We start from the raw sequence: 20222 nt of genomic DNA, 5'->3' as shown, positions 1-20222 counted from the left end.
GGGAGGGGTGGTGGCAGGGAACAAGATTATGGCACAGGTGGTAGTAGAACTTAGCTTATCACTGTCCTCCTTTCCCACACCCACTTGGGCCACTCTGGCCTCTGTCCTGCTCCTGGAATACAAGCTAGGTCCAGCCTCAGGCCCTTGCCTTGGCTGTTTCCTCTGCCTGTGACACCACTACCACCACCGTACCCCACAACTCCCTATCTTCTCATGGCCAGCTGCTTCATGTCATTCAGATCTCAGTGTAAATGTCACTGCTCAGAGCAGCCCCTCTGGGACCTCTCTGTCTGCTCCTTAGCACTTCCCACCACTGGACACCAAGTGTGTCTTCATTTGTTGGCCTGTTTAGGTCTGCCTGCTCCTGAACTAGAGCATCAGCTCCGTGGGAGCGAGAGTCTCCTCTCTCATGCTCACTGCCATATCCCCAGCAGTTAGAATAGTGTCTGGCCCATGGTAGGTGTTGAAAGAGGTGATGGCGCTCGGTCACATCTTTCTCTGTGTGCTCAGGCAGCCAAAGGAGGCACCGTCAAAGCTGCTTCGGCATTCAATGCCTCTGAAGATGCCCAGACCCTGAGGAAGGCCATGAAGGGGCTTGGTAAGTGTCCCACTGGAGGGGAACATGCCCTTTCTACAGAGTCACACAGGGCGCTATGTCCACCGGCAAAAAATGAGTAGGTCTCTAAGACAAGACAGTGGGAACAAGTTGGCTTTTAAGACAGATTAAGTGGGAGGGCATTCCTTACTCATTTTTCTTATAGAATTAACATTTAATTCACTCATTCTGGATTTCCCCCATTTTAATCTGTTTTACATGAGAACATTACCAATCTATATGTAAAACTCCAGAAATGTATCTGTTTTCCAGGTAGTGCTGTGTGTGTGTGTGTGTGTGTGTGTGTGTGTGTGGTACAAAGCACTTTCACAAATATTATTTAAATGGCTGTGTACATAATAGCCCCGCAGTGCTATTATGCCAGTAGTGAAAGCAACGATTGCTTTTGATAATTTCAGCCCATTTCATGGATGTGAAGTCAAGTCACAGAGTAAGTGGAACTGAGCCCTGAGTCACGCTCGGCAGGCAAAGGCCTCTAGTGGGCATAGTCACACGGGCGTGCTTTGACCATTCTTGCCTGGGTGGACATTTGGCCAGAGAAGTGTTCTTGGTTCATAGCTGCTGTTTATAATCTCCTTGTAAATTGGTTAAAAACACTGGATCATGAAGCCATATTTCTCAGTTTTTCTCCCCCCAAAGAGCTCATTTTACTTAGGCCCAACGTTACTAGCAACAAATACGACAAGAACAAAAACAGCAGCTTGTTTTGCTGCTGTGAAGTTGAGATTCGGAGAGGTTAGCTAACTTTCCCAACATTGCAGAGCTAGTAGGTGTTAGAATCAGGATTCTAGGCGATTCCAGGGGGCCAAACCCAGACAATGTGACTCCAGAGCTAGAGTTTAAGTCCCCATGCTGTCCTGCCCACCTCTGAATGGAACATTGTTCTGAATCAATAGTCTTTCTCCTCATTTTTCCCTTTTTCATAAATAAGATGGAAAGAGTGCTTGGCCCACTCTTTGTCATGTTCTCCTACTTCTTTGGTATATAGCAAGAATACTGAAATTCAGAATGTGGACCACATGGCATTCAGAAGTCTCAAAATAAAGGTCAGGAGACATTTGACAACCATTTCTTGTCAGCTGCTGCTGTGTGGGGACTAATATAAGGCAGACAGTTGGAGGAGACAATGATTATAAAACCTAGTCCTATGAGTTCATGGATGCTAGATGGGTAAGGTGTACACAGAAATAACTGTGATAGTGTGGTAATAGCTATCAGGATATGACAGTGATAGGAGGGGCACAAATGAGATCCCATTAGGTTCAGAGAGGAGATCCCATTTAATTTGGGGCATCAGGCAAAACTTCTCCGTGGATGTAGAATTTGAGATGGGCTTTTGCAAGGTAAGCTGTTTCAGTAGAGATAAGAGAGAATGTGTCTCAGGTGACTGGAACAGTGTTAGCAAAGGCATGGGATGAGTGTGAGCATTGTCTCACTTTCCAGTTTAGCTGAGGCTTAGGGGAGTCAGAGTAAATACATGGAAACGTGCCTTGCAGCAGAAGATATTGGGAAAGCAGGAGTTGACTGGTACCAAAGGGAGGTCCTGGGGTTGTCACCGAGAAGGCCACCTGTAGAGTCATAGGCATGGGGCGATGGCCCAGAGGCATTGGCCAGGAAACAGTGCCACAATCATGGCACTCTGTGGGGTGGTAGAGGGACATATAAACCAGTAGACTGGGAATGAAAGAGGCCAGGAGAAAGGAGTGCAGTACAGTTGGATCAAGTACAGTAATTGAAGAGCTAGGTCTGTGAATTTGGCTGCCTGATATCGTTTCCTGTGGATATTTACAACAGTGAATGGGATATTGTAGAAAGTCTCAAATGCTAGACTGCCCTACTTGTAGTGAATCCAGCAGACGGTGTGGGGTAGGGGGGCACTGGGTATTCCTGAGCAGGGGAGGGACCCTCTGAGAGTTTTTCTTTTTAGGAAAATGAATCTGGCAAGACTTTGGAAAGACCAATTAGGAGATAAGAATATGAGTTAACAGATGTTACATGTGTCTAAGCTCCTGAAATCCTGGATTATAGTAGAAGTGGTAGGAATCGAAGAGGGGACCGATGCAAAAAAGATTTTTAGAATTAGACTTTCTATGCCTTGGCAGGAAAGTTGAATGTGGAGGATGAGAGAAGGTTAAAAAAAAAAAAAAAAGCTATTTTGAGGGCTCAAACCTGACTGACTGACTGAAAGAAAGATGGTGGCTTTTATAGAAACGGGTAAGTGTAAGCCAGAGTTGGATCCCCCTCCCCCCCACAGAGTTCTGAAGGAGAACAGGAAGGTTGCATATAGATGCCTCTTTCTTTTTATTTTCTTTTTTCTCTTTTTTCTTAGGAGAGCAGAAAGTAGGTCCCTAAGATATGTAAGCAAAGTTCTGTAGCTTCCTCCCTACATCTCACACTTTTCTGGCTTTCTAATCTTAAAAAGAATAACTATGGTAAATCTAGATTTTTTTTCATTTCTCTTGAAATGTCCCAATAGAATCTCTTCTGTAGTCACCTCACAATTCCCCCTACAGGTTAAACAGTAAGGAAGCAGAAAACTCACCAAACATACACAAACCTCCAGCTGTTAACCATGACAAGGGACCAATTTTGAAAAAATCAGAGTAAACCCCTCCTGGTAAAAGTTGCTGCAAGAAACAACAGGCAAACAAAATTTAGGATGTTTAAAATGTGAAATTCTCGTAAAGTTCTGGTAGGCTGTTGCCCAGTGGGAATTTGTCAGCAGTTACCAAAAGGGAACTGCTTGAGGTCAGGAAAGAGAGCCCAATGTGGGACTTGATCCCAGGACCCTGGGATCATGACCTGAGCCGAAGATGCAGGCTTTAACCCACTGAGCCACCCAGGCACTCCCACCCTTTTTAAAAGATTTTATTTATCTATTTGAGAGAAAGAGAGAGAGTAAGAGTGGTAGAGGAGGGACCTGAGCTGAGCGGAAGGTAGACGCTTAACCAACTGAGCCACCGAGGCATCCCAGGACCTCTTTTCTTAAAAAGGTCTCTGCATGGTTTTGGGTAACACTAGTGTCGTTGGGGGAACCTGTTTTCTCACTCCTCTCTCATCACCTCACTCACTGTCCCCGCTCTCCGCCAGGCACCGACGAAGATGCCATCATCAGCGTCCTTGCCTACCGCAACACAGCCCAGCGCCAGGAAATCAGGACGGCCTACAAGAGCACCATTGGCAGGGTAGGATGGAGCCTCTCTGGCTCTAGGGGCTGACGAAGAACCTGTCAGGGAACAGGGAGCAGTCTCTTCCCCAGCGAGATTCCTGAAGTGGCCCTGGGTTTTCAAAAGCACATCTTTGCCTTGTTGAAAGATGTTCTTGAAAAAAAAAAATTTTTTTTTTTCAGCCTGTTCCGTCCACTTGGTGGCGATCTTGGTGTCGTCCCACCCAGCTCCTTGCTGGGACTTGGTTGCTCTGTGGACTCAGCCTCCACTCTTGTGAGCACCCGCTGGGCTGAGCTTCCCATGCTCCCTCCCCAATCCTGGTCAGGCTGCCTTTTAGGCAGTATTTATATCTAGTTTGTTCTAAACAGGCTCTCCTAGGATTTAGAGTCTATTCCAACTCCTCCACATAAACCCATTTGTCACAAATACTCATCCCTTTGATGATCCTTGGTTGAGGGACAGGCACCCTCTGAAATCCTAGAGTGGGGCCAGTGTGCTTGGGAACATGTATATAATTCCTTAGCTTACGCATTCAGAGGGTGGTCACTTACCCCTTGTGGTCTGAATCGTGCACCCCTCAGGGACCCTCTTTCAAACTCTCGTTGTCAACAACGCACTGACCAGAGCCGTCCCACCCAACCTTTCCTCCTCACTGAAAACCTAGCTGTGTGATTAGCAAGAATCTTTTCATTGAGAGAATATCATCGATGAGTGTTTTAGGTCCTGGAGTACAGTCACTCTGATAAATTGGTAAGTGTTTCTATCCTCGGGAAACCTTAGTCCGACAGCCTCTGCTGCTCGAAGGCTGGCACTGAAGTGTGAGCTGGGACAGAGCTGGCTCGGCGATCCCCTTGGGCACCTGCGTGCCAGCTTGGGCTGGGACCCCAGTGGGGAATGGGATTCTTCATAGCTCAGACGGTCTTATGGGCATTTGAAACGCTTCTCTGACCCAAAGACGTTTAATGAGCACAAATTGGTGTGAACACATACGTGATGTGTGACCTGGAATAGTCAGCCTCAGAATGAAGCTGATCTGGTGGCAGTTTGTTAAGATGCCCTGCGTTAAAGGATTGAGCTCTAATTTGTTTGTTCCTTCCTAGAATGTGTGTGGATTTGACATAAAAATATGCACGAGAGATTGAAATACAGGGGCTGTGCAGTCAGGTGTGTGAGAATCAGAGATCTGACTTGAACCGTATCTCAGCTTCTTTATTTTGGTTGAACTTAAGTGGGTTCTTAAACTTTCTGATCTGTTCTAGGAGAGGATGTGAATAAACATTTTTAGAATTTCGTCCTTTGTCCAAAGAATTACATTTCTTTTTTTTTTTTTTTTTTATTTGACAGACAGAGATCACAAGTAGGCAGAGAGGCAGGCAGAGAGAGAGGAAGGGAAGCAGGCTCCCTGCTGAGCAGAGAGCCCGATGCGGGACTCGATCCCAGGACCCTGAGATCATGACCTGAGCCGAAGGCAGCGGCTTAACCCACTGAGCCACCCAGGCGCCCAAGAATTACATTTCTTTTTAGGAGTTGAGTTTTAAGAAATAATCATGGATGATCACAAAGATACAACTAAATGCATGTATACATAACGGTACAAAAAGAGAAACAGGACCGATGAAAGAATTTATATTGCATCTACATAAAGAAATTTTAGCAGCCATTAAAAATGTGATAGGTGGGGGCACCTGGGTGGCTCAGTGGGTTAAGCCTCTGCCTTCAGCTCAGGTCAGGATCTCAGGGTCCTGGGATGGAGCCCTACATCGGGCTCTCTGCTCAGCAGGGAGCCTGCTTCCTCCTCTCTCTCTGCCTGCCTCTCTGCCTACTTGTGATCTCTGTCAAATAAATAAATAAAATCTTTAGAAAAAAAAATGTGATAGGTGATTATTGACTTGGAAATGTATTCAAAGTACATGGCTGAGTGAATACATTTAAGTCAGTGTCTACAAACTTTTTGATCTCAAGACCCTTTTACACTCTTTTTTTTTTTTAATGTTTTATTTATTTATTTGACAGAGAGGGAGAGATCACAAGTAGGCAGAGAGGCAGGCAGAGAGGGAGGGGAAGCAAGCTCCCTGCTGAGCAGAGAGCCCGATGTAGGGCTCCATCCCAGGACCCTGAGATCCTGACCTGAGCTGAAGGCAGAGGCTTAACCCACTGAGCCACCCAGGTGCTTCCCCCTTTTACACTCTTGACGTACTGAGGACTTTTTTGTTCTTGTGGATTATATCTATTGAGATTTGCCATATTAGAAATTAAAACTGAGGCATCTAAAAATACGTAAGTTAACTTATTTAAAAAACAATAAACATATTACATGTTAATATAAGTAACACTTTTATGAAAAATAGCTGTATATTCCAAGACAAAAACATTTAGCAAGAAAATTGGCATTGTTCCACATTTTGCAAAGTTCTTAAATGCCTGGTTTAATGGAGGACCGTCAGATTCTCTGTTTCTGCATTGTTTGCAGCGTTGCGCGGTTCTGGTTGAAGTATAGGAAGAAAATCCGTTCTTGTACAGATACAGAGTTGGAAAGAGGGCATTTAAAAAGCCTTTTAACATAATTGTGGAAATGTAGATGTGTCCAGTAGCCGTTGCAAAACTCCACTGTACAACTGTGAGAGAATGACCGTGAAAAGGCAGATACTGGCTTCCTGTTATCATGAAGCGAGCTCCGCTCTTACAGGCCCCCCGGAGGGGTCTGGAGACCTCAGGCATCCCGGGCCCACGCTTTGAGAGTGGCTGGTTTAAGTTAGTGTGGCGGTTACACAGAATCCCCTGCTTACTTTGCAGGACCTGATAGACGACCTGAAGTCAGAACTGAGTGGCAACTTTGAGCGGGTGATCGTGGGAATGATGATGCCCACCGTGCTATACGACGTACAGGAACTGCGAAGGGCCATGAAGGTGTGTGGCCCTCGTGTCCTGCAGCCGCTGACCAGCTTCCCCAGAAAGTGACAAAAGCCTTGTGAGAGTGGGGAGGGGGAGGCACAGGAGAGAGATTTCCCCTCGTTGAGGACAATGAGAAAATGTGACATTACCTTATGGCAGTTGTCACTTAAGAGCTGTTTTCGACAAAGTGATGCAGTAGATCATTTGCTCTTTCCTGGGGCTCCCTAGGGAGTGGTGATAGTTTTGTCTGTCATGCAGCTCTAGGAACTTTGTCGTGTTAGCTACTTCTGCGGTATGAAACTTTATGGCCAATGCAGTGGAGCCTCTGGGTCTGCTGGAGGCTCCAAACTGTCAGAAAAGGTTCTTGGCCTCCCTCGGTGCTGGGCCCACTGTGCCCTAGTCCGGGGTCTGCCGGTTTTGAATGGCCAGCTACAAAATTCCAATACAGTTACCCTCCCTAACCATGTCCGTATAAACAGCCTCGTGGAAGGTTCCAGGGAAGCAAAGAGGTTAACAATCTTTGCCAGAAGATTCTGCCCTTCAAAGGAAAAAGTACAGAAGAAGTCAAGGAGAGATTAACCCCCAGAGGGCAGACACTATCCATAATCTGGCACAATAACCATCAGTAGAAACAGCTGATAAATATTTGTTATTACTAGAAACAACTACGGTAAACACTTTGGAATTTGGGCAGGACAATTAAAATGAGCAAATCCTATTGCTAGAACCTGGTGGGTTGTCTTTATTCTCTGCGGATTCCTGGGTATATAGGCCTCCTTGTCTGGGATCCAGCGCTGTGAACTGGCTCCTAACTGCCTCTCCTCTGGGTTTCGTGTGCAGGGAGCCGGCACAGATGAGGGCTGCCTGATTGAGATCCTGGCCTCCCGGACACCTGAGGAGATCCGACGCATAAACCAGACCTACCAGCTTCGTATGTAGCGTCCTTAGTGGCCCCCATTGAGGCTTCACTGTGATTTGAGAAGTAAACTAGCAGCAGGTCGCTACCTACTGACTAAACTCTCCTCGTACAGTGACGCTGACCATGAGGGAGCCTCAGTTCCAGGCATATCCCTGTCTAGGGAGATGAGAGTCTGTTGGCTTCTCCAGACTTTTCTGGTGAAGATGCCACTCCACGGAAGCCACCCAGTGTAGCGTTTTATGACCTGGGAAGTTGGAAGGTTGCTCCTTATTACCAAGCAGAGAATCAAATGTGTTTGTGCAAAAGTGGTGGGACCGCTGAATCTTAGCATCCCAGGGAACGGCCTGGAGGGGCTGTCTAGCCCAACTTCTTCCCTCCAGACGGGACTGTATGCCCTCCAGCCATCTCAGATAGACATCTCCTGCCCTCTTAAAAATCTCTAGAGGGTAGTGCTTTATGAAGAGCCATTAAAATATGCCTTTTTGCCCTAAGAAGGCGATTTTTAAAATGCACAAAGGTTTAGCCTACAGTTCTTATTTGATCTTGTTCATATAGCTAAAAATGTCCAGCACTGGCAGATTGGCTAAGCAAACTATGGTGTACCCACACAGTGGAATGATAGGTAGTCCCCAAAATGTCTATGGAAGGATATTAGTAAATTTCATGAAATTCATTATGGTGGAGTTTTGTAGGTGTTTTTTTTTCCTCCTTTATTTTACTTATTTGTTTTTCCCTAAGTTTCCCACAGCGAATATGCACTACTCTGGTAGAAAGAAAACAAAACAGGAAGAGTTTCTTGGTAAGATTTCCGAGCAGGAGATGCTAGACCTTGGGAGCTTGGCTCAAGCACTCAGATCCCCACGTCTGCTGAATGTAGGTTTTCTAACCCTGAGGGGTTGTGAAGAGTTAGAGGATCTCTGGGGAAACTCTCGAAGGAGCACCCAGGCAGAGAAGGCACGTGCTGGAAATTTGGGCCTGACAGTCCCCTGCCAGTCCCCAGACATGGTTTCAGAAACTCTCTCCGTTTTCCTTTCAGCCGTCCCCCTTCTCTGTGTCACTGGGAACCACGGTGAGGACAGAGCCCTGGACAGTAGGAACCTAGAGGGAGGGTTACAGCCGTAGCCTTCCTCGACCTCCCATGTTAAGGAACAGGAACAGCTTTGCTTCCTCCATAATGACAACCTAAACTTACCTTTTTATCAGAGTTCAGTTTTGGCAGAAGTATGTGCAGGGTGAAAACCATCATGAGGAGCTGCTTTAGCAAGCTGGCTAATCCTGCGGTGGTGGGGGGGGGCAGACGGCCCTGGAGCAGGACACAGGGCTGGGCGCAACCTTGTTCTCATGCAGCTCATTTTGTTCTCTTTCCAGAATACGGGCGGAGCCTTGAAGACGACATTCGCTCTGACACTTCGTTCATGTTCCAGAGGGTGCTGGTGTCTCTGTCCGCTGTGAGTTGCTCCCTTTGTGAGCTGCTTCTGACAGGGGCTCAGTTCTGCTGGAGAGCTCACTCTGTATCCCCTTTTCCAGACTTTCGTCCTCCCAAATGTGAACATTCCCCAGGTGTTGTTGTTGGGCCTGTCGTTTGTTTTCGTCTTTCTTTTAGAGACTCTGGGTAGTCATGCATGCCCAGTTATTTGAATGTATATATCCCAGTACCTAATACGTGCCAGATATCCTTACTACTCAGTGCGTTGAGACAGCTTCTAGGCTTTAAGAGTTCATATTGTCATAAAGGAATATATCAGGTACACAGGTTGCTGTAATAAAGTCAGGAAGAGTACACATGGAGAGGAATAGAGTTAAAGGAAGGTTTAAGGACAGAGTCTGGTCGCAGAAACAGAGAAGAACCTTCGTGACAGAGGTGCCTGTTCGCAGAGGACCTGGGGGCTTGCTAGGGTGTAGGTGGGGGCATCACAGGCAAGAAAAGCCAGAGAAAGGCAAGGAGGCAGGAAACACAGGGTGTGGGGTGTGTTCAGGGAACAAATGACTGAGCAATTGGCGGTAATTCTAGGAGCCAGGTGGAAGGATGAACTGGGATCCCTTGTTGGGAGAGTAGTAGAGAGCCACTGAAGGTTTGGGAACACGGGAGTGAATTGCATTTTCGGAAGAGTAACATAAATCGTGATGTGTAAGGTCAGTTGAACTAGAAGCTGGGAGGTCTGGTAGGAAGTTACTTCACTATTCCAGATGAGAAATAAAGCAGGACTGGGCTAGTGTGGGAGCAGGGGCACCAGCAAATAGCAGATGCGTACATGAGATATTTCACATGACTTCCCAATTTTGTCTTTATCCCAACCTCCTTTCTGAGTGTAAGGCTCTCATTTATCGCTGCTTTTTAAGGTGCTTCCTCAAATTGGGCCTCCTAACCTAAACCTGAACTCCTTTCCCTCCCTCCGCCCCAAACCGGCTCACCTTCCTGACCTGCCTGTTTCTGTTCCTACTGTTGCTCTTCTTCCAACAAAGTAGGACCCTGGGAATCATCTTTAACCCCACCTGTCCCCTGTTTCTGATATTCTAAAATGCCAGCCTGCTTTTCTTATTTCCTACCCATTTTTTCTTTGCCTGCCAGATTTAGCATTGTGCCAAGCCATGCCTAGACCATAGAATATTGAGACAGCCGGACAAATAAAAACAGGCTCACAAACCAGAGGAAAGTCGCCTGTTTTGTGGCTGGTTAGCATTCCTCCAAGCCGTCACCCCGCCCTCCCCGGAACCCGGTGTCGGTGAGGGACTGGGCATTTTCACCTGCTCCTTAAGCCCCACCGCGGGCTTCTCTTCTGTTCTGATTCTCTTCTGTTCCCAGCCCGTTTGGCAGAACTGATCAGTGGAGATGGGTCAGTTAGGAAGGCTTTGGTCAGCCAGGAAGACATAGGAATGGTAGGACGTGGCGCAGGGAAGGAAACAGGGGAGGAGACAGCAGGAAGAGGGGGCAGTCAGCAGGTGGATTGTCCTTCCCCTTCTGCCGGCCGAGACACCCACACAGCATGCAGGAACCACTGGCTCTCTGGTTGGTAATGCTATCTATGCACAGATTAGAGCCATAGGAATAACGGAGGCTCATTCAGAGGACATCTGTTATCCCTCCCTAGGCTGGAAGTGGGACCCCTGTTGGCATTCCGTCTACTTACCATGTTGTTGGGTTCCAGACATTCTGTCTTGACAGTGCCCCTCCCCCCACCCAATCTTCATGGATACTGTCTCATTCTCTTTGTTTTTCTCAGGGTGGCAGGGACGAAGGAAATTTCCTGGATGATGCTCTCATGAGACAGGATGCTCAGGTCAGTAGAACTGCAGTTTCGCTCTTTTCTTTTGCCGGTAAGGCCTTATTTGGTGGACCCCCTCTTATATTTCAGTGTATATTGGCCAAGCTGGGATATGTTCTCGGGGGGGCGGGGGGAGAAATTCCCATAGATGACCTTTTTATTTATTTATTTATTATTATTTTTTTTTTACCTTTTTTTTTTTTTAAGATTTCTTTTATTTGAGTGAGAGAGAGCATGAGCAGGGAGAGCAGCAGAGGGAGACAGGGAGGGAGAAACAGACTCCCCACAGAGCAAGTAGCCTGATGCAGGGCTTTATCTCAGGATACCAGGATCATGACCTGAGCCAAAGGCAGACCCCTAATTGATTGACCCACCCAGGCCCCCCAGATGACCTTTAAGAGCAGAAATTTCTTGCAGAAATATACCTGGGGCTAGGGGTGATGCAGGGCATCATTATATAATATCCCTGGGTTCTTGACATTGGGACCATGGTATGGCCACCCCAGAGAACCATGGAGTGTCTTCTGAATCACTTGGAGGTGAAGGGACCTGCCTGTGCTTTATTTACCTTGCATTTTTTACTTTCCCAGAGGGAACATTTGATAGAACCTGTATAAAACAGCTTGGCACAGTGTGTACCCTATTGGGCAAATCCCAAGAGGCAGAGGTTTCCCTGGTGTCAGCCCACTGATGGCTGTCCTGGTACCAACCCCCGATTTACTGTGGCCAGATAACCCTAATTACAATAGCTAATAAAAAACAAGGCCTTGCCAGGTACCAAACACTGTTGAGAGCTGTTAACATAAAGTGTGAATCCTTACAATAACCCTACGACCCAAGTACTGCTATCCCCTTTTTATGGATGAGGGAATTGAGGACTTACTTACTTCTGTAAGTCCAGTTCCTTGCTTAGTTCACATGGCAGAACTAGGATATGAACCTGGGCAATTTGGATCTAGACCCTGTACTCTTAACCAATATACAACCATAGGGAAGGGTTGGTTCCATTCGGTATGTGAGGTATGAACCCTACGGCTTCTGTGGGAAAGAACCTGTTGTTTCCACCAGAAGGGAGAGGGGTAAGAATGTCATAAGAGTTCTCAGGACACAGAGAAACCCATTTCACACTGGAGAAATAGGAAAATGCCTTTAATCCAGAAGCTTTTAGGAAGGAGGAGGTACTGGAACTCCCGGATGCTTATGTGAATTTCAGCTACCTCAAGGACAGCATTTTTGGATATGTTGGAGGGCAACTTCATAGCCCAGGTGAATACCCCCCATCATTTTCTGGTGGGTCTCCTAGGTGCCAGGCATTGCATTAACTACCTCATGCTTTTTCCTGTGAAGTAGATACTATTACTTCTTATGCTTTAGAGATTAAGAAACTGATGCAAATTCAGGGAAATACAAATCAAAACCACAATGAGATACCACCTCACACCAGTCAGAATGGCTAAAATTAACAAGTCAGGAAATGACAGATGTTGGAGAGGATGCAGAGAAAGGGGAACCCTCCTACACTGTTGGCGGGAATGCAAGTTGGTGCAACCACTCTGGAAAACAGCATGGAGATTCCTCAAAAAGTTGAAAATAGAGCTACCCTATGACCCAGCAATCGCACTACTGGGTATTTACCCTAAAGATACAAATGTAGTGATCCGAAGGGGCATGTGCACCTGAATGTTTATAGCAACAATGTCCACAATAGCCAAACTATGGAAAGAACCTAGATGTCCATCAACAGATGAATGGATAAAGAAGAGGTGGTATATATATACAATGGAATACTATGCAGCCATCAAGACAAAGGAAATCTTGCCTTTTGCAACGACATGGAGGGAACTAGAGGGTATTATGCTGAACGAAATAAGTCAATCAGAGAAAAAAATTATCATATGATCCTGATATGAAGAATTTGAGAGGTAACGTGGGGGTTTCAGAGGGTAGGGAAGGAAAAAATGAAACAAGATGGGATCGGGAGGGAGACAAACCATAAGAGACTCTTAATCTCACAAAATAAACTGAGGGTTGGGGGTGCGGGGAGGGTGGTTGGGTTATGGATGTTGGGGAGGGTATGTGCTATGGTGAGTGCTGTGAAGTGTGTAAACCTGGAGATTCACAGACCTGTACCCCTGGGGCTAATAATACATTATATGTTAATAAAGATTAAAAATTAAAACAAAAAAAGAAACCAACTCAAAGGCATAATAACTTGTCCCAGATCACATAGCTGGTGGAATTGGGCTCTTGGAATCCAGGTCTGTCTGATTTTTTAAAACCATGCAATTCCATGAACAAATGTTTTGGAGGTTCTCCAAGGAGCACAATTCCCCTTGGGAGTGATCAGGATGAAAAGGGGTTTCCAAATAAGTTTGGGCTGGGGAAGTTGGACAGAGGGAGCAGAGCTCAGAGAAGGTTTTTCTGGATCCTTTCAAGTCTTACCAAGAGGTGAGGGATTTAAGAACAACTGCTGCTGAGATTTCAGCTCTTCTAGGATAAAACAGGAGGAAAACCTTGTCAGCCTTTGCTCTGTGACTTGTCTCAGCAGCAAGGGGAGTGTTTGCAAACACTGGGGATTACAGCTTGATTCTGACGGAGGAAAGTAAAGGAGTTTAAGATGAGAAGAATGACCAGGGCAGTTGGAATTAGGTAATGGTTATGTACTGAAGGTAGAAATCTTAAAATATAGAGGCTGTTATCCAACAAATCCAATTGTATCTGTCTTTGGCATGAAACTTGCACCGAAGGACCTAATCAGGAGCCCTCTGAATTCCCACTTTAGAAACAAACCTGTGATATATTAAAACTACATTAAAAATGCCCTTGAGTGCTTTGGCTAGGTGGTACATTTTGATTCCCTTCTTCTGAAAAAACAAACCAACCAGCAAATATAAAAAAAAAAAAAATAGGGAAAATCTGCAGCAACATTGGAGACTATGGAGGAGGGCTATTAAAATGCCAGATGGGCAGTGAACCTGGGCCAATGACTCCAGAAGGACATTTCTGCCCCAGAAAAGAGGCTGACCCCCTCCCCACCCCCAGAACCCCAAGCTGGGGAAGCAGGCACAGTGGCTTTATGCAAACAGGAAGACATTCCTCAAGGAACTCCTGTGTCTCGGCTGCCCTTGTGGAAGAGGTACTGGAGCTCCTGCTTGAAATCCATCCAAATAGAATGTGAGGAACTCCAGGAAGACTCCACTCACCTTGTTCTGGAGGGAAAAACCACATCCAGATAGGCTGCTCGTCTTTTAAGAATGAAAAGCCACAAATGCCTCAGCCCAAACACCATGTGGCCCATGAATACACAGAAGCAGGAAGGGAGGCAGACAGGGCCACACTGTAAGGAAGAGACAGATTTCAGATTGAAAGAAAAACAGATTTCAATTAAACAACAGCTAAAAAATAAAAAGTGAGAAAACAACAGATGAGCATGGAGCCAAATGAAGAGTGAGAAGAGATAAATAGGGCCAGAGGGGCTCACGAGAAATGGTCTTCGATGGAAATCTGAATTTTACAGTTTATTATTTGACAGCTTACATGAAGCCTTTGTGCCCTCCGAGCTTTAAAATTCCATGGTTCTGTGAACGGACTCTAAAGCAGGGAGGCAATGAGACAAAGAAGCGAAGAATGAGGAGATAGATGGAGGTGAGCTCACAGGGAGTGATAAAATGTGTCAAATAAGGGCATTTTGAGAAATTTAACAAGCCAGCTGCAGATTATAGATAAACAGTAGGGCCTTAAAGACATTCGTTTTAACAGCATGCACGTAACATAAAATTTGCTGTCTTCACCACTTTTAAATGTACAGGTCGGTAGTGTTAACTCTGTGCACATTCTTGTGTGGCCTGTCTCCAGAACCTTCTCACCTTGCAGAACTGAAACTCTATACCCATTAAACAACTCATTTCTCCCCTCCCCCCAGCCACTGACAAACACAGTTCGGCTTCCTGTTTCTAGAAGTTTGACCTCTCTAGATGCCTCATAACAAGTTAATCACAGTATTCGTGTTATGTAACTGACTTACTTCGCTTAGCATACTGTCCTCAAGGTTCGCCCATGGTGCAGCGTGTGTCAGAATTCCCATCCTTTGTCAGGCTGCACAGAATTCCGTGGCACGCCTTCACCCACATTTTGCTTCTCCATTCATGCATCAGTGGACAGTTTGGGGTGCTTCTACCTTTTGGCCCTTGTGAATACTGCTGCTATGAACACGTGCACAGGTCACTCTGTACGATCTGGTCTCCGTTCTTTTGGCTGTATACTCCGAGGTAGTGTCATTAGATCCTATGGTAGTTCTGTTTTTAACTTTTTCAGGAACAGCCCTACTGTTTGCAGTAGTAGCTCATCATTCTCCATTCTCATTAACTGCACAGTGTTCCAGTTTCTCTACATCCTCGCCAACACTTGCCATTTTGTTTTGTTTTGTTTTGAAATAGTAGTGAGGTGATATGAATAATAGTTTTGATTTGTCAATAAAAGAGTTAAAGCAACCAGAATTTCTTATACTCCTACCCGTTTGGAATATAAGCAGTTACAGAAAAAAAGGACCATAAGCAATTAATAATGGGTCCTGGTTCTACCGTGAGAACTTCCGTAGCCTTGAGCAAATCACAGATTATTCTAGAGCAGTGTTGTCCTGTAGAACTTTCCGTGAAGCTGAAAGTGTTTACGGTGGCATTGTCTAGTATGGGTAACCACTGGCTATTGTTAATTAAATAAATAAAATGTAAAACTCAACACCTGGGTCAGACTAGCCACGTGTGGCCACTGAGCACTGGAAATATAGCTAGTCTGACTGAGGAGTTGAATTTTTAATTTAATTTAATTTTAGTTAGTTAAGATATAAATAGCCACATTTGGTTGGTGGCTGCTATAAAGAATGCCTAGTCTAGGGCATTTCTTTTAGCTCTTAAGGTAGAACAATGTGGGGCACCTGGCTGGCTCAGTCGGTAGAGCATGTGACTCTTGATCTCAGGGTTGTGAGTTCAAGCCCACATTGGGTGCAGAGACTATTTAAAATCTTTAAAAAGAAAAAAAATAAATAAAAGAAAAAGGAAAAAAAAAGGATAAAGATAGAACCATTTAGCCCTATATTGGGAGCTGCTGGTGCTTGCTCTGACTCTCCCATTAGTCTCTTTTCGGGGTCGGGGGGCTGGAAGGGTCAGAGGGAAAGAGAGAATCTTAAGCATGCTCCATGCCCCGCACAGAGCTGAGACCGGGCTCAGTTTCAAGACCCTGAGATCATGACCTGAGCTGAAGTCCGGAATCAGATGCTTAACCAGCTGGGCCATCCAGGCACCCTATGGTCCCATTACTTTTATACCTAAGGAAAAATCTTGAGTCATTGCTACTAACCACAAACAGCACTTCCACACCCATCACCAACAAAATAAAACAAAGCCAGCTCAGCTCTTTGATGTTCCGGAAATATTTGCATGTTTCCTGGCACCTTCTCTGTGATGGTTTTAAACTTTTGCTTTGTTTGGCTTAAGGACCTGTATGAGGCTGGAGAGAAGAAATGGGGGACAGATGAGGTGAAATTTCTAACTGTTCTCTGTTCCCGGAACCGAAATCATCTGTTGCATGGTAAGGCGCTTGCCTCATCTTCAAAGAAACTGAAAGATGATGAAAACTGTATTGTCCATAATTAATTGAGAATTTTCCCCCTTTATTTGTACAAAGAACAGATTGTACTGAATTGTCTTAGATGTTTTACCTTGGAAATATATGAGTGAAACAATGTACATGAAGGCCAATTTCTTTTTTCTTTTTTTAAATATTCCATTTATTTATTGGAGAGAGAGAAAAAACAAGTGAGGGGGAGGAGCAGGGGGAAAGGCAGAGGAAAGAGGCAGAGGGAGAAGCAGACTCCCCACTGAGCAGGGATTCCCAGGACTTGATCATGACCTGAGCTGAAGGCAGACCCTTAACCTACTGAACCCCCCATATGCCTACTATTAATTATGAAAAATTACCAGATACACAACACATTCTTAGAAGTTTGGCATTTCTGGGGCACCTGGATGACTCAGTGGGTTAAAGCCTCTGCCTTCAGCTCAGGTCATGATCTCAGGATCCTGGGATCGAGCCCCGCATCGGGCTCTCTGCTCAGCAGAGAGCCTGCTTCCCCTCCTTCTCTCTCTGCCTGCCTCCCTGCCTACTTGTGATCTCTGTCTGTCAAATAAATAAAAATATATATATAAAAAAAAGTTTGGCATTTCTATTTGTAGGAAACCAACCTTCATGGTCAGTCCTTTTTCTAAAGCAGCCCCATTTAATTTTAATTACATACAAAAAAATCTTCAGTACATCAGTGAGCAATAAAATAAAATTGTTGGTTGACATTTATTCCTAGTTAATATCCAAGTTGAAAGCTAATAGAAGTGATTTCTTTAGGGAGTATGTTGCATAAAATAAATAGGGATAATTTCAAATTTTATTTCCTATGTGTAATGTTCCTAATTTGCTTCTGATAATGCTTAGTCTTTGTAATGTTCTTTTAACTTCTATGGGGGAAAAATTGTAGCACATTTGTCATCAGGTTTATTTTCTTCTTGTAAACAGCAATTAAGGTTTAATAAGATATTTCATCTTGTATGTAAGCTCTTTAGGTCTTTGTGTTGCATCATAATCTTATAAACCTACCATGCCTTATAATCACACACAATTTACCAAACCCATGGGAAATTTGGGAAGAATGAGTTTGGTAAATTGAAAACATAAAGTAATTGAAAATTACAGCACATTTGGAAGTTGCATCTACTTCAGATATTCCACAGTGACTAAAAATAGGTGATTACACCTGTTAATAAATGTCATGAGCTACCGTCAAATGCATCAACTTCTGACTCAGCTCCCTATTTCTTTGCCTTCCCTTCCTTGCCAGATGACTAATTACATAAATCTCCCCCTGGTGGTATTTTCCAAGAACTACAGGTCTTCAAAAAATGCAGATACCTAACCATTTTCACTTCTAGGCACAAGTCAGTTGTCGGGACGTTGTAAAATATCTGCTTGTAAACCGCTGGAAGAAAATCTAAGTACTATTTGGATAAAGAAAACTTCATAATTTTCTTAGCAACCAACAATAATAGTGAGGATTCAAATAACTAGGGTTTTATTGGTTATCTTCTAGTACAGTGCTAAGCATATTAAAGATTTTTCTTTTTTATTTGACAGGGAGAGAGAACAAGCACAAGCAAGGGGGAGCAGCAGGCAGAGGGAGAAGCAGGCTCCCCACTGAGCAGGGAGCCCGAATGTGGGGCTCAATCCCAAGACCCTGGGATCATGACCTGAGCCAAAGGCAGACACTTAATGAACTGAGCCATCCAGGCACCCCCAGTGCTAAGCATATTATAAGCATTGTTTGTCGCAACATCCCATTGGAGCAGCCAGTATCTACACCATTTCACAGAGAAGAAAACTGAGGCTTAGAAAATGTATCAATTAGATCTTTCGATTCGATTAAGCAGTAGATGCAGACTCCAACTTCAGTAACAAGAAGAAATAATACAGAATGGGACAAGAGGGAAAATGGAAAATACTGGTGGGAGACTCGAACATTTCCAGGAAGTACAGAAATCAAGGCAGATCTGGGGATCTCAGTGGAAGGGAGTCACATATTTTATTTGTAAGGCAGAGTTTCCAAAATCTGGTCTTCATTGAAAATGCTGATTCTTGAACCCTTACTTCAGACTGGCTGACTCTGATTCCCTGAAAGTGACATCCAGGAAGTTTCTCAGGTTTCCCAGGTGATTCTTATGTTGTCTAGGGTGGAAGATGACTCACTGCTTTTGACCATCCCCAGGAGGGTGAGACTGGTTCTGGTCCAGTGAACTTTCCACTCACTTGGTAGAGCTTATGGTCTGTGTTGAGAGGCAGGGTGTCCCTGGATTGACAGCCCTGTGAGAATCACCCTGATGGGGCCTGGGACAGCACCCCAAAGAATTAATGTTAAGAAGATAAAACAAGGGGCGCCTGGGTGGCTCAGTGGGTTAAGCCGCTGCCTTCGGCTCAGGTCATGATCCCAGGTCCTGGGTTCGAGCCCCACATCGGGCTTTCTGCTCAGCAGGGAGCCTGCTTCCTCCTCTCTCTCTCTGCCTGCCTCTCTGCTTACTTGTGATTTCTCTCTGTCAAATAAATAAATAAAATCTTTAAAAAAAAAAAAAAAAAGAAGATAAAACAAATAACCCACTCTAAGAAGGCTCCAGAAGGAGGCAGTGAGAGGAAAATAGGTTTATCACATTCAAAAATACTTGGCAAAAAGTAAAAAAAAATAATTATGTTACAGTCTATTAAAAGATGCAATTGTTTGTTACCAAATATGACTCACAATTGAAAGGGTTGAATTGCTCCAGTTTTGATGAGCCAAAAGGAAGATGAACATACAGGTGATTGCCAAGGTCAAAATTACAGAAAGACATGTTCTGCCTATTTAAGGGAACAATGAGAAAAGAAAGCAAATCTCTCCAGACATTATCACTATTATATGTGTGAGAAATCAAGGTCCCAAACAAGGGAAAGGGCTTGCCTGATACCCTCCAAGAGGCACAATATTCCTTCGTCCTGTCCTAGCACCCATTCTACTTGCCATATGCCTCCCGGTTCTCACTGACATTGGTAATTAATTTCCTCCTGATGTATGCCAAAGAATAAAGAGCGAGCTCTAGAAAGATGCTTATTCTCTCCATAAATTTTAGTTCCCTGTATTCTTTTTTTATTATTTATAATTCCACGCTATTACTGTTTGTAGTGTTTGATGAATACAAAAGGATATCTCAGAAGGATATTGAGCAGAGTATTAAGTCTGAAACATCTGGTAGTTTTGAAGATGCTCTTCTGGCCATAGGTAAGCTGGTTGTGGGGTGGGGAGCAGAGAAACAAACGTTTAAAGACTTTCCTTCTTACCAGTTTGTTTTCATGGAGATACAGTTTTTTGGTTTCAGGGATTAAAAAAAAAAGTTTAAATCACTCATAATAATAAGATCCGGAATTTTAAACAAGAAGTATTACATGTGATCTGATTGTTACTCTGTTACATAGTTTTCTATATTTTATATCCTCTGTGCCTTTATATCTCAGTATACTGGAAAGATAACCCTATAGTAACTGCATTTTGCAAGTCTATGAATGGTTAGAACTAATAAGAGTTTCAAAATAGTAATCATTTTTAAACTGTATGCTGCCTTTTGCTTTAATTGCCTTTATTATTTCTCTAATTAATTACTTTATTAATTACTTTTCCATGGCCTGTGTTCATAAGACATTGTTTGGCTAAAATTTTTCCGACAAAGCAATGGGGAGATATTATTTCATACCTTGTAGAAACAGAAGGAACAACTGTCATTTTTTTTCTCATAGATTTT

At 44.4% G+C, this 20222-nt stretch overlaps 1 protein-coding gene across 2 annotated transcripts in view; it reads left to right on the top strand.

The window, feature by feature from the left end:
* ANXA4 (annexin A4) overlaps positions 1-20222 on the top strand; it is a 76642-nt gene that overhangs the window by 43456 nt on the left and 12964 nt on the right. For both annotated transcript variants that reach the window (XM_047745444.1, XM_047745443.1), the window contains 8 exons: positions 511-598; positions 3707-3801; positions 6577-6690; positions 7516-7606; positions 8963-9042; positions 10816-10872; positions 16350-16443; positions 19610-19705. In XM_047745444.1, the coding sequence (XP_047601400.1) occupies positions 511-598; positions 3707-3801; positions 6577-6690; positions 7516-7606; positions 8963-9042; positions 10816-10872; positions 16350-16443; positions 19610-19705 (715 nt within the window). The remainder of the gene's footprint in view (positions 1-510; positions 599-3706; positions 3802-6576; positions 6691-7515; positions 7607-8962; positions 9043-10815; positions 10873-16349; positions 16444-19609; positions 19706-20222) is intronic.

Source organism: Lutra lutra, chromosome 9, assembly GCF_902655055.1.
Source record: "Lutra lutra chromosome 9, mLutLut1.2, whole genome shotgun sequence".
In the NCBI taxonomy this organism is placed as follows: Eukaryota; Metazoa; Chordata; class Mammalia; order Carnivora; family Mustelidae; genus Lutra; species Lutra lutra.
Note: the sequence above shows the minus strand (reverse complement) of the source record. Positions and strands in the feature narration are given on the sequence as shown.